The following is a 12,656-nucleotide window of genomic DNA, read 5'->3' as shown; positions in this document are numbered from 1 at the left end:
CACATATTTAGTTACAGGAAGTGTAGTTTTCGGTAAACGGATATTGTGTATTACATGCAGACAATACTTTGAAATAAAACTACAATACCCAGAACGAAGACGAATGAAGGCGTGGAGTAGGCAGGGTTTGCTAGACTTGCCGGGAGTTTTACGGCATGTCTTGGTTCTTCTGGTAAGAGTGGTTGGTAAGTGATTTTAATGACTTTGTTAATGTTTATTGTATTAATACCATACAAGCAGGTTTTTCTAACAGCGAACACTTTAAAACTAGAAGTTGAGGATAGTTTAGTTATAAATGTAAACATAAAGCTAGTGCTAGCAATTAGAATTGTCCTCGTATTAAAGCTAGTACAGCTCCTGTATAATCGATGGAAGGCTATTAACGGAGTGGATTTTGCTAAAGACATTCTTTAGTTAACTGATGGAGCTGCTAGGCACAGCTTTCCATGCAACTAGATAGATGGACAGGTAGATGAATGCTGAAATCCAAAAGTTTTTTCATTCAATTGTTCTGTTTTTATTGTGCTTTATACAGCAAGGATTTCAATCTTGTGTGAGCAGAACATTTTGTCACTGTCATGTCTTCAGACAACGCCTTGTAAGTTCAATAAAAATATTTTTTCTTGATAAATGTCAGTAAAATCTTCTGTACTGTAATTGTGCTTGTCCTTTGATAGAATAATGTTGCATCTCCTAATGGATCGTGTTTATATGTAGCATATGTGCATGGCTGACCTAATATTTATCTCTCTAGGGATGATGAGGACACCTTTAAGATCCTGATTGCTACCGATATTCACCTCGGATACCTGGAAAAAGACGCCGTCCGCGGCGGCGACTCCTACACCACATTCGACGAGATCCTGAAATGTGCCAAGACAAATCAAGTAAGTTATACTGTCCAAGTTTTCATTTGCCTCGTTGTGTTCACATAGAAAATAATTGAAATCAAAATACGGAACCTTGTTTGTTTACAGGTGGATTTCATCCTACTTGGAGGTGATTTGTTCCATGAAAACAAGCCAACACGCCGATGCCTCCACACGTGTATCACTATGCTGAGAAAATACTGCATGGGAGACACGCCCATACACTTCAACATACTCAGTGACCAGACGGTTAATTTCAACACTACACAGTAAGTCCATCGGCGTGTTTCCTTCCACGTCCCGTCCAATGCACACCATGTGATGTTTTCTTCTATGTGTCTTCAGGTTCCCCTGGGTTAATTATCAGGATGAGAATCTAAACATCTCCATTCCCGTGTTTAGCATTCATGGTAACCACGACGACCCGACTGGGGTGAGTTTCTTCTGGTACAGTTTGTAATAGCTTATCACTGCCACAATATGGCGGCAGCACATTTTTTTGATCCATATGGTTTGACAATGGAAGTTTCTCCCCTCACTTGAATGTTTTTCATACGTTGGTGCCAAAGCATTACTTTTACAGCAGATATGGCAGGAATCAATTGACTCTCAAGATTAGCATGTGTGTGATGTTGTTCTCTTGAAGGCTGAAGGTTTGTGTGCGTTGGATCTCCTGAGTGCGTCTGGGCTCGTGAACCACTTTGGTCACTCTCAGTCGGTGGAGAAAATTGAGATCAGCCCCATCCTCTTGCAGAAAGGCAACAGCAAGCTGGCTTTATATGGTCTTGGTATGTGTGTCGTTCCCAATTCGTGTTAAAGTCTTGATGCTTTGTATTAATGTATGCGTGGTGCGTGTTTGTAGGCTCCATCCCAGATGAGCGTCTGTACAGGATGTTTGTAAATAATCAGGTGACAATGTTGCGTCCCAAAGAAGACCAGGACGAGTGGTTTAACCTGTTTGCTATTCACCAGAACAGGTATAGAACGACTTCATTTGCTACACTTTGACAATTACCACTCTAATAAATTCTTGCCCATCATTTTATGCCTTTGTGTCCAGGAGTAAGCACGGCCCCACAAATTACATCCCTGAGCAGTTCCTGGATGAATTCCTCGACTTGGTGGTGTGGGGTCACGAGCACGAGTGTCTGATCGCGCCGAGCAGAAACGAACAGCAGCTCTTCTACGTAACGCAGCCCGGCAGCTCCGTAGCCACCTCGCTGTCTCCCGGCGAGGCGACCAAAAAGTAACAAAATCACACTCGCATGTAAGCTATCGTCGAAGGCTGTAGCGGCCACATTACTCGGCTTATGTGTAGACACATAGGTTTGCTGAGGGTGAAAGGGCGTAAAATGAACCTGCAGAAGATCCCGCTGAAGACGGTGCGTCAGTTCTTCATCCAAGACGTGGTGCTCTCGGATTACCAGGACGTCTTCACGTCGGATACGCCCAATGTTATAAAGAAAGTGGAGAGCCTTTGCCACGCCAAGGTAGTGACGATTCACAGCCCCATAATGTGCCGAGATCATCAATTCTTTATGCGCTACAAATAATGTTTTGTTATCTGCGCCTGCATTGCAGGTCAACGAGTTGCTCGAAGAAGCCGAGAGGGAGCGACTGGGATTTCCGCTCACCCCAGAGAAACCGCTCATCCGCCTCAGGGTTAGCTCGAGCCGCTCCCAAAAAACTCATCCACTCGTCTCTCATATTTGAACTTTCTCCTCAGGTGGACTACTCCGGCGGATTTGAGACCTTCAACACGTCCCGCTTCAGTCAGAAATACGTGGACCGCGTGGCTAACCCCAAAGACCTCATTCACTTTCTGCGATCTAGAGTGAAAAAGGAGCAAGTCAAAGGTGAAATGGAATACTGTACACAGCAGCGGAGTCCGTCATTTCATTGAATGCCTCGGATGTGTTCTCCTTAGATGAATTCAATGTCGACTACAGCAAGGTACTAAAAACGACTGCGGTTGAGGGGCTGAGAGTGGAGGACCTGGTGAAGCAGTACTTTGAAGCTACTGAGAAGGTGCAATACAAACACACAAAATAAAATGGAGTAAAATCAACACAACATTTTGATGCATCGTCTTCTTTGTGAATTTTGTTTGGTATTCCCACAGAAGGTGCAACTGTCCCTCCTGTCTGAACACGGCATGGGCAAAGCCATTCAGGAGTTTGTAGACAAAGACGAGAAAGACGCCATCGAGGAGCTGATCACCTACCAGCTGGAGAAGACGCAGCGCCACCTCCAGGGCCGGAGTGTGATCACAGAGCAAGAGATCGACACCGAGGTCAGCGATGGGCATTTCAACGAAAAGTATGTTCGGCGACAGTAAACCAGCTCATAAGTTTGTTTCTGTGCGGTCCAGATCAAGCAACTCAAAGAGTCCAAAAAGTCCACAGCAGAGGAAGAAAATGAAATCAAAGAGGTTTGTGAGCTCATCAATGACGGCCTTGAGACGTTTCCATCCATTGCACTCTCCCCGTTAGGCGATTGACAGAGCCAAAGCTCACCGCTTGGAGCGTGGAGAGACTTCACTGGACATCAACATGTCAGACCCGCCTAGCGACATAGACTCCGACCAAGATGTCGCACCTGCCAGAGGAAGAGGACGAGGGGCCAGAGGGCGGGGACGAGGGAGAGGGAGAGGTGAGTCCTCAGCTGATGATGCACAGGTTTACTCCAACTTTTAGTTCTTTAACAACACTTTGGACACAATATGATGAAGCCATGGCACATAGGAAAGTAGTAATTGGGAATTAAGGAAGATCAAATCAACAGGCAGAGAATTCAGGAAACAGTGTCTTTTTAAATGTAGCTTTAGTTGGGTTGGTTGAGAATCATACCCCTCCTCGCCAGAAGAGGGCGCCTATCTTATGCACATTAGACCTGTTCTTATTTTCTTGTGAGGTTTTTAAAATATTTGTGTCTCTATTTGAATAAGATGCGCTGTATTCAAACTGTTGAATAGTTTAAAGTAGTCTGTCGATTTTTCTTTTTTTATAAACATTACAAAGCGCCATAATAAAACGGACTTGTCCCAAAGAAGGAAGCAACACTAGAAGATTGTAAAAGATCTATAGAATATGTTTGATTTGAAATCATCTGTCACCCAGCAGGTGCAAAAGCCTCTGAGCCAAAATCCTCCACACGAGGAGCTTCCAAGAAAACCTCGATGACGAGCCAGAGCAGAAGCATCATGCAAGGTGGGCGAGGTTGTGTGTTAGCGTTGCATAGTATTCAAGTTTGACCTCTACTTTGTCCTTTTGATCAGCGTTTCAAGCTCCGTCCCAAAGACCTTCTCGGAACACATCGACCGCATCTTATGCAGAAAATGATGTAAGGCGGACACTCCGCTCAGTTCACGTCTTGTTTTTTTTTTTTTTTAAACATCTCTCCTTTTCCACTTTTTCAGCTAACCATTGATGACTCAGATGAAGACGTACCGGTAATGAAAGCTCGGCCGTCCTCCAGGTATTTTTGTTTTTCTTGACAAATCAGTTTATCAAGGAGGCTTGTTCGAAGTATTGTTTTGATTCACCATTGTGGAAATCAATGGTCAAATTTAAAATGAAATGGCGGGCCCTTCATGATTTTTCTTTTTTAATCTGCACCATCCTTTGCCCTCGCCTCCTATTCCACATATGCCATTTTAAAGAGATGGTTAAAATCAGCGTCTCCTCTTAATCACCTCAGAACAACGTCGTCATCATCGTCGTCATCGTTCATGCGGCAGAGCTCTCAGAACCAGAGCCAGACGTCCAAAGGAGTGAGTTTTGATGACAGTGACGATGAGGTAAACCAGTGCTCCGTTTCGTCTTCTATACATTTCATAACCAGATAACCTTTGCTTTTGTTATTTTCCCACGCTCAGCTGTTTATCTTTTTTTTTTTTCCCCCCTTAATCCAGGATGATCCCTTTAAAGGCCCTGCCCAGCGTACAAGGAGATAATTCTAGCTGCTTCCCACATGCTGTAAAAAAAAAAAGCTCATGTTCTTAATGTTGTTTGGCTACACACTTAAGTTTAAATGCTGTTATGGATCCATGTTGCATGTCAAGGTTTTTCTACTGCTACAAAATTACACAAGTTTATAATTACATCCGTTTTAATGAATAGATAAAGCCGGATATAGTCTCACATTAAAATGTTACATACAAACTTTGAATCGTGTTTGTTTTTTTTCTTCCAAAAGTCAAAACAGTGGGAGTTAAATTGATCCCCGCTGAGAAAAATGTTCCAGTTAAGACTGAAAATTGCAATACACAGGAAAATATGTTTTCAGGTTTCTACTTGCAGTGTGAAATCTGACCCGCAATGATTGTTTGGCTCCTTTATTGTTCATAGTTTATATAAGAGAACTGCCCCGTTGTTACCATTGGGTCAGGGTGTGCCAATGAGAACCAAAAACAACAAAAAAGATCCAATTTCGTCTGTTAAGTTATCACTAAAATCTTGATTGTGTAGAGCAGCTCAAAGCATTATTATTTTTAGACATGATATATATATATATATATATATATATATATATATATATATATACTCACAGCCAAGTGAGTGTGTATATATATATATATATATATATATATATATATATATATATATATATATACACACACACTGAATGAAGTGTTTGGTGAGTGCATTACAATTTTGGCAATTCTTTATTACTCACATATTTACAAAAACATACAAACAGTAAAATGTGCACAGCAAAATGATCTCTTACGACAACATCAAATTTTCATTCGATATCTTACAGTTTATCACATGGGCAGTCTTATTTAATCACCAACTACTTCTATTTTTTTTTTTTTTTTTTTTTTGCATTACTACAAGTGTAACCGTAACTCTAAACCTTCAATGTGCACAGATATGAAGAAGTGGTTGGGAACAGATTCTGAATATAAAAGCCAAGTGAGTTCATGCTTCAGTGAACTTAATTTCAATCTACTTGAATTATTTACCTGGGTGATGTCAAGTAATTCCCATTTTAGATGTAAAGTGCTTGGTTGAATTTTTCTGCTATGTGCTAAAATGATGCAACTTAAGCAGTGATTTCAACCAGTGCATTAATAAAAAACATGAACCTGAATTATTCTGTTCCCTATGTGAGACTTGATATCATATCATAGCTAATGTACGATGTTATCATGGCACATACACAATAAATTGCAAGTCATTAAAGAAAGATAAGGGACATTCCATGATTGGAGGACATTTCTTTCCCTGAGGAAAAAAAACAATAGTAAAAATGATTCCTGAATATTTCTCTCTTGTCATTGCCTTTTGATGACCAACTTGCAGATCAAATCTAAAAAATATAACTGTTTTGAATATTCTTAGTGGGTACGATTTGGGGAACGGGTTTTGTCAGTCTCTAATCGTCTAATTTAGTTTCAGAACAGATATATTTTAGATTATAGTAATCACCCTGAAGTTGTTAAAATAGACAACAGAAACACTTGTAGCCTAGAAGAATAGATAAAAATAGCCAAGTACTCTCCTCATTTTGCTGTTTTTTTTTTTCTTCCAATGCTTCATTTTATTCCATCACACAAACCAACGCTACTAAGTTATATACATTATTCTAAAAAGACAGTCTTTTTTTCCCTCCCTTATTCCATTTATTCCTGGATACTTAGTTTAGCAGCAAACATGACTAGCGTGTACTATTTAGCCAAAACGTTTAACGATGTTATAATTCTCTGTTACTGTGGAGAAGTAGTCAAATTAAGATTGAAATATAATTCAACTTTATTCTTAATTGTAAAAGACTTAAAAATATTTTTCAAATCTTTTTTTAGATGCCTGAATATTCGTATTCGGTTTTGTGCCAAGCCCAGCAAAATATGATATGATGATTAAAAGTTTACTTTTGGTGGTTCAGCTGGACTACCTGTTCTATTTTTAATCAACAACAAAAGTAATGGTAGTTTTTTTTTTTTTCCCAAATTCTGTTCTTATATTGTCCAGCAATTCTAGAATGACCCATTAGAATATTCAGTAGGCCTACGTGGAATGCTTGGATGAAATTTATGCAGACATTTATCTGACATACTTTGTCCAGTTAAGATGTCTGCTCGAGATATTCCACGCAATCCGGTGAAGCACACATTCACAACCTGAAATGAACATTAATGTACGTGCTCCTCATTCCATATTAATCTGTCTTTCGCCACTTGGAAACCAAATGGTCACTTGCGGTTTTGTCTTGCAGTAGCTTGTCGAGTCTAAAATCATCATGGGTTTTTCTGTAAGGTAAAATAATAATCACCAAATCAGTATATTCATCTTTTCCAGCGACTGTGTATCACTTTTGTGATAAACTGTCTGCTTTACCTCCATGACGCTGTGAATCCAATTGAGCATCTCCTCCACATTGCTGTAGACCCCAGGACGCCTCTCCCGGGCACAGCCGACGCCCCAGCTCACCACCCCGATCAGGTACCATTTGGATGAGGTGAGATGCACCAATGGTCCTCCGCTGTCTCCCTGATGTGATGTCGCGCTCACATTTGAACTCATTCAATCAATCAATCTTGTTTCCGTGCTGTGGTTACCTGACACGCGTCCACTCTCCCCTCCAGAAAGCCAGCACAGATCATCCTATCGGTGATGGCACCGCCGTACACGATGGGGCTGGCACACTTGCTCCTTTCAATGAGAGGGATGTTTGCTTTCTGCAGGGCCGGAGAGATGTTCCCTGAAGGCAATGTGAGAGTATGGATTATTATTAGCAATGAGGAACACCTTGTCTGTTTATATTTTATCATCAGAATTACCATTTTCCTCCAGGTAGCCCCAACCGGTTACCACCATGGAGGCAGAGGGAGAAAGGTCGAGGGCTTTTGGAGGAAGACAAACTGGCATGCGGCTCTCTGGAAAATGTAAGATGAAAATTACTATTTGTTGCTTTTGAAATTGACCCCAAAAAAAAAATCTGTATTTGGTTAATATTTGATCTGCTTAGGTACATCTCAACGATTTCATACAGAATTGTACCGGGTTGCTAACTTTAAAAATAAACTGTGCCACTAGAGGGCAGCCATATGAGTCATTGTAACAATTTCTTACCTCCCACGGTGATTGGACTGGCAAGTCTCATGAGCGCTAGATCATAATCATTGCGAGCTGGGTCATAATTTCCATTCAGGATGATCCTGTCAACAGAAGAACCTCCCAGGGTGCCCATGTAGGTCTTCCCCGACACCACTTTCCAACGACTTAGCTCCTTTTTACTGCTGCAGGGCCCACAATGAAACAAAAAGGCTCTGGTGTGACACAGCAGGTGCATGACATTGCCAAACGGTCACATGACAGCCAAAAATATTTACCCGGCAAAGCAGTGAGCTGCGGTGATCACCCAACGTGTCGACACGAGGGAGCCTCCGCATGTGTGCTGGCCGCCCTGCTGCAGGCTCACCTGCCATGGCGACTCCTCTATAACAGCATCCGTACCCCCAACGATACGATTCTGAGGGTCCACCTCGCCGCAGTCTGACAAAAAAAAAAAGAGACATATCAACATAACGTGAAATGGATTCCTAGTCGTATATTATTCTTGCATTTCAATATATTTTCCCAATCATTTTTCAGGAAGTAAAATAGTTCATAGTGAGGTGTGCAATGCTTGCTAATAACACCCAACCAAATTGTGAACTCTGAACAATTTAATTATGACATTAATTGTGCTCCGTCAGACCAAACCTGGTTGAACTAGTTTCTTTTCCTCTCGGAACTTTTTGGAGATTCTAATGACGCACAAGATGTGCTCATTTGTGTGTTTGCTAAAGACTTTGTAGTCAACAGTGGTGTGTAAGCTCTATTGGAGTCAAACCAGTTACACTTTGGAGTCAGCTTGCCCTGCTGTTTCAAAAAAATAAAAATAAAATGTAGAAGTAATTTCTGTGACTGCTTTTCTAAAAATAGTACCAACCTGAACAGGATAAAGAAACCACCGCTTGGGATCTGCATGCACTCCTACAGGAGGGATAAGAATGCTATAATTCAAGCACACAATAAGACGTCGAGAATGGAACAAAAACTACAAACTGTTTTTTATGCTGAGAATAGAAACTTGTTTGCGTGAGGGGGGAAATCCTGACCGTTAAACGCAAGAAGAGAGAACAATGCCAAAAATACAACAAGAAAATATGGTTTTGGGGTAGTATTGGTTCCTGTTTTGGTTTCATGACAGTTTCAAAAGCACTTCATATTTCAGATGCACCTTCAGATGCACCTTAGTGTTGGCATTTTTAGTGTGCACTCGTTTTTCAGATGGCGCTAAACTTTTCATCTTATCAAGAAATTTCAGACAACTCTACACAAACTCAAAAGACAAAAACGCTAGTGGTTTGGAAGAACAAATATTCTGTTGTACCGATGCCTCTTTTATGAAATGTAGATTTACTCACTGGTCAGCTGTCGCTTGGTGAACAGGCGTGTTTCCTGTCCCCGATCTGAGTGCAGTAAAGGGTCCAGATTTCAGGCTTGATGATAACGTGTTGACCGGGACATTGGTGCTGCGAGGTTTACTGCCAACAGAGGATGGATACTGGCTTAGAGATCGGCAATGAGGTCAATCTTAAAGAGGAAGTCAACCGATTTTTTTTTATTTATTTAACTCAAATGTGTTGTATGTGCCCACAGTAGTCTAAACAGTATTTTGATTAATATTGTGTTTGTGGAATATTAGTCGCCCATTTTTATCCATCTCAGGGGCGGCCATTTTGCCACTTGCTATCAACTGAAAATGACATCACAGTTGCCAAGTCTCAACCAATCACTGCTCATCAGTTTTCTGAAGCTGAGCTGTGATTGGTTGTGACCTGAGACCTGGCAACTGTCATGTTATTTTCAGTCAACAAGTGACAAAATGGCCGCCCCTATGATGCACTTAATTCATATTCCACAAACCAAATATTCATCATAACCAAGAACATTTGTTGGGTTGACTTCTCCTTGAATCATTCTGACACTGCTCCTAATACTAACTAGGTGTATCCCAGTTGCGTGCACGTCATCCGCGAGTATTTCTCGGTCCAGCCTTCGCTACACACGCTCCTCCACCCTGCGCTGGGATTGTACACCTGGAGGACGTTCTGACGGGTCATGAGGCGCACTGCAACAAAGAAGAGACAGATTTTTTTTTCCCTCAAAGTTGTGGTGACAGACAAGTAATGATGAAAGTGGTTCCTTGGCTCTACCTGGAAATGTTGTGTTGACCTTGAGGCTTGACAAACAGGTTTGTTCATCTTCTCCTCCCGTGCAGTCGTCCGTTCCATCGCACGCTTTATCCAAAGGGATGAACTTAAACGACTTTGTGCAGAAGAAGTACTTGCTGTCGATCAGGTGCTTTACTAAAAAGAAGAAGAAGAGATTGGTATAGAAAGAAAAGGTCAGGCCAATGTTTTGAAATCCATCTTTTAAAAGCGTTGGCGACTGTCACTCACTAAAGTATCCCGCAGTGGCCAGGATTCCCAGCAACACCACAACTGCTGCGATAGTCAACAACACCTTCTTCGTCTTGGAGACCTTCTCTTTCTGAGTCTTTGGAGCCGTCATGGGCCTTCTGTGGCGACCTGGCCGTGGAGCCACTGCAAGTGAGGAGAAAGACAAATTACAAAGTTGAAGCACGTATTTCCATGTTAGTGAATTAATCACCTTACCTATGTGCTTTGGGTTCAACGGTGTTGTGCTTTCCTCAGCCAATGGAGTGTTCTGACAAAGGAACGACAAATGAGTATGGACACAAAATTCTGTGTAGGGGTGTGTTATGCGTGTAATCAGTCCTTTGCTATTATTTAAGCTCGGATGACTTCAACAGTTATGTTTTCAAGTGGAAGGGAATTTAGACATACCTATTGAGTTTCTTAATTAGGTGTTCTTTGAATTTTGTGACACTCCAACCCCTCCCACAGCCAACAAAAATCTTTCATTGCCGAAAGAGATCCTCAGTACATTACGTCCACGTGCTACAGGGATGTGACTGACGGGCTCAGGCCGATTCCGTCACGACTCCAAAAGCGCAGGAGGTTGAGGGTCTATTCTGGCAGCATCACCATTGTGAAACTTCTTTTCAAAAAGTAACCGGTATCGCTGGGACGGAACAAAAAAAAAAAAACCCCTCTGGCAAGATATTATATGTCCCAGTTGCATAATTGCTGTTAAGATCCGTTCTACAGGTGGGAACGACTCATTGTTACCATATCAAATGGAATCCTATTCCCTCTGAATCGAACCGAATCGAAACACGGATTATTCTTGAATCATGAACCTGGCGTGGAGATCCGTATTGAATCGACCTTAATTGGAGAGTTGCATACCGTCTGATAATCCCCATGTTCTTAGTAAAAACAGAAAAGTGCCGTATGCAAATTCCAACTGAAAGATACAAATCTGTTGAGTAGCATTAAGAAGACACCAACATAACTCATGACTAACAACATGAGAAGGTATTTCGTGAACCAGTATTTGCAGTTTACACCACCGGCTAAACACTTGTGAGCCCAAAACCCATCAGCACTTATGTGGTTTGCTCTTTGTGAACAAACCGGTTAATAAAAACAAATACTGTTGTTTTTTTTCTCAACAAATTTCAACTTCTTGCTCGATACTCACCCACATGATGCAGTTCTCAGTCGCTCCTAAACCTTATTCTTAGAACCTCCAGATTCTCACAGTCCACCCAAAATGTTGCGTTCTCTCCCAAACCTCAACTCCAAATACCTGACTTGATTTTTATGTCCCCCCCACTCTCAGTGTGGACCTCCCTCACGTTGTCTTTCTTCAGGATTGTAATAGAATCCCCACTGGAAGGGCGTCTGACTCGGGCCTCTCCGCGACCTCGGGCTTGCATTAAGTTCTTTGTGGCTTTCAAAGCGCAGCCGATTCAGAAAGCAAAAGACCTGTGACCGAAGACCTGTTGGCAAACTAAACAAAAACCATTCCAGGTAACCTGACACCTGGAGCCGCTTCTCTCTATCCTCTCTACCTGTGCGCCTTTTTTTTTTTTTTTTTTTTTTTTTTACTTAAGTCCCTCCCATGCATCCACCCACTCCAAATCTATCACCCTCTCCCGGCACATCGGACAAAGGTTTGTCTTTTTCAAATTGGATATCCACTCACATAAATGTTTCTTGCTAATTAGCATAATTGATCACCCCCCCCCTTTTCCACCCCATGTAAATACAGGAATGTAAACACAAACAAACACACAAATGCATGGACATAAACTCTGTCTCGCTCACATCACATACAAAGTTTCCCACTTTAGGTGTGTTTTCTTTCCTGTTTTTTTTTTTTGACTGTCAAATCAGCTGATATCAACTGCATGACTCACAATGCGTGCCACGTATCAAACTTGATCGGACATGCGAGAGAACCACTGAGTATTATAAACAGGAGCTGTCTTTTTACCAGAATTCAAGTCACTGAACTTTTGCACCTTACCAACTTTATGGATACATATTTTGTGGGCGTGCTTCGAATTATTTATCTGATCAACAGAATGTGGTTAAAAGGCAGCAATAAAACATGACGTGGATGTGTTTAGTGAGTCAAGCTTGTTAAACTCTAGTGACCTTGAGTAGAGATGTTACATTTAGATTTTAAATAGACCTTAACAAAAGCAGATAAAAATATTGTTTGTCAGGAAAATTGATCACTGCTGAATAATCAAGTAGTGCGTAATTTATGTGTATATATATATATATATATATATATATATATATATATATATATATATATATATATATATATATATATCTTAGACTCAAAAATC

The 12,656-nt window shown here is 41.2% G+C and overlaps 2 protein-coding genes and 1 long non-coding RNA gene across 3 annotated transcripts; 2 read left to right on the top strand and 1 right to left on the bottom strand.

The window, feature by feature from the left end:
• Positions 1-31: 31 nt before the first annotated feature.
• On the top strand, positions 32-5,189 carry mre11a (MRE11 homolog A, double strand break repair nuclease). The gene is made up of 20 exons (XM_085917048.1): positions 32-185; positions 536-598; positions 755-887; positions 978-1,138; positions 1,215-1,302; positions 1,516-1,657; positions 1,732-1,846; positions 1,930-2,115; positions 2,188-2,359; positions 2,451-2,531; positions 2,596-2,725; positions 2,797-2,897; positions 2,992-3,162; positions 3,241-3,300; positions 3,362-3,521; positions 3,989-4,078; positions 4,147-4,211; positions 4,288-4,346; positions 4,569-4,668; positions 4,783-5,189. The coding sequence occupies exons 2-20, from the start codon at positions 579-581 to the stop codon at positions 4,822-4,824; spliced, it is 2,076 nt and encodes a 691-aa protein (XP_085773174.1). The 5' UTR covers positions 32-185; positions 536-578; the 3' UTR covers positions 4,825-5,189.
• A 327-nt stretch (positions 5,190-5,516) lies between these two features.
• tmprss4a (transmembrane serine protease 4a) lies at positions 5,517-11,864 on the bottom strand. Its single transcript, XM_085917115.1, has 13 exons — positions 11,495-11,864; positions 10,543-10,594; positions 10,327-10,470; positions 10,081-10,233; positions 9,869-9,995; positions 9,289-9,408; positions 8,811-8,854; positions 8,209-8,371; positions 7,949-8,115; positions 7,657-7,752; positions 7,435-7,577; positions 7,214-7,366; positions 5,517-7,125 (listed from the first exon to the last, which is right to left on the bottom strand). The coding sequence occupies exons 1-13, from the start codon at positions 11,498-11,500 to the stop codon at positions 7,114-7,116; spliced, it is 1,380 nt and encodes a 459-aa protein (XP_085773241.1). The 5' UTR covers positions 11,501-11,864; the 3' UTR covers positions 5,517-7,113.
• On the top strand, positions 10,013-10,442 carry LOC147054301 (uncharacterized). Its single transcript, XR_015066760.1, has 3 exons — positions 10,013-10,118; positions 10,203-10,271; positions 10,342-10,442. It is a non-coding gene; the product is annotated as an uncharacterized LOC147054301 (long non-coding RNA).
• Positions 11,865-12,656: the final 792 nt, after the last annotated feature.

The sequence above is a fragment of the Syngnathus leptorhynchus genome, chromosome 7 (genome assembly GCF_054491065.1).
Source record: "Syngnathus leptorhynchus isolate UIUO chromosome 7, UIUO_Slep, whole genome shotgun sequence".
NCBI classification, from domain to species: domain Eukaryota; kingdom Metazoa; phylum Chordata; class Actinopteri; order Syngnathiformes; family Syngnathidae; genus Syngnathus; species Syngnathus leptorhynchus.
Note: the sequence above shows the minus strand (reverse complement) of the source record. Positions and strands in the feature narration are given on the sequence as shown.

What these genes read in the sequence shown, in the direction of transcription:
- mre11a (XM_085917048.1), top strand. Translation starts at nt 579, where the DNA reads ATGTCTTCAGACAACGCCTT. An exon ending in CCCGGCGAGGCGACCAAAAA is followed by an intron (nt 2,116 to 2,187) that starts GTAACAAAATCA and finishes GCTTATGTGTAG; the next exon opens with ACACATAGGTTTGCTGAGGG. An exon ending in AGAGCCTTTGCCACGCCAAG is followed by an intron (nt 2,360 to 2,450) that starts GTAGTGACGATT and finishes CCTGCATTGCAG; the next exon opens with GTCAACGAGTTGCTCGAAGA.
- tmprss4a (XM_085917115.1), bottom strand. An exon ending in CAGTCCAATCACCGTGGGAG is followed by an intron (nt 7,753 to 7,948) that starts GTAAGAAATTGT and finishes TACATTTTCCAG; the next exon opens with AGAGCCGCATGCCAGTTTGT. An exon ending in GGAGAGTGGACGCGTGTCAG is followed by an intron (nt 7,367 to 7,434) that starts GTAACCACAGCA and finishes ACATCACATCAG; the next exon opens with GGAGACAGCGGAGGACCATT.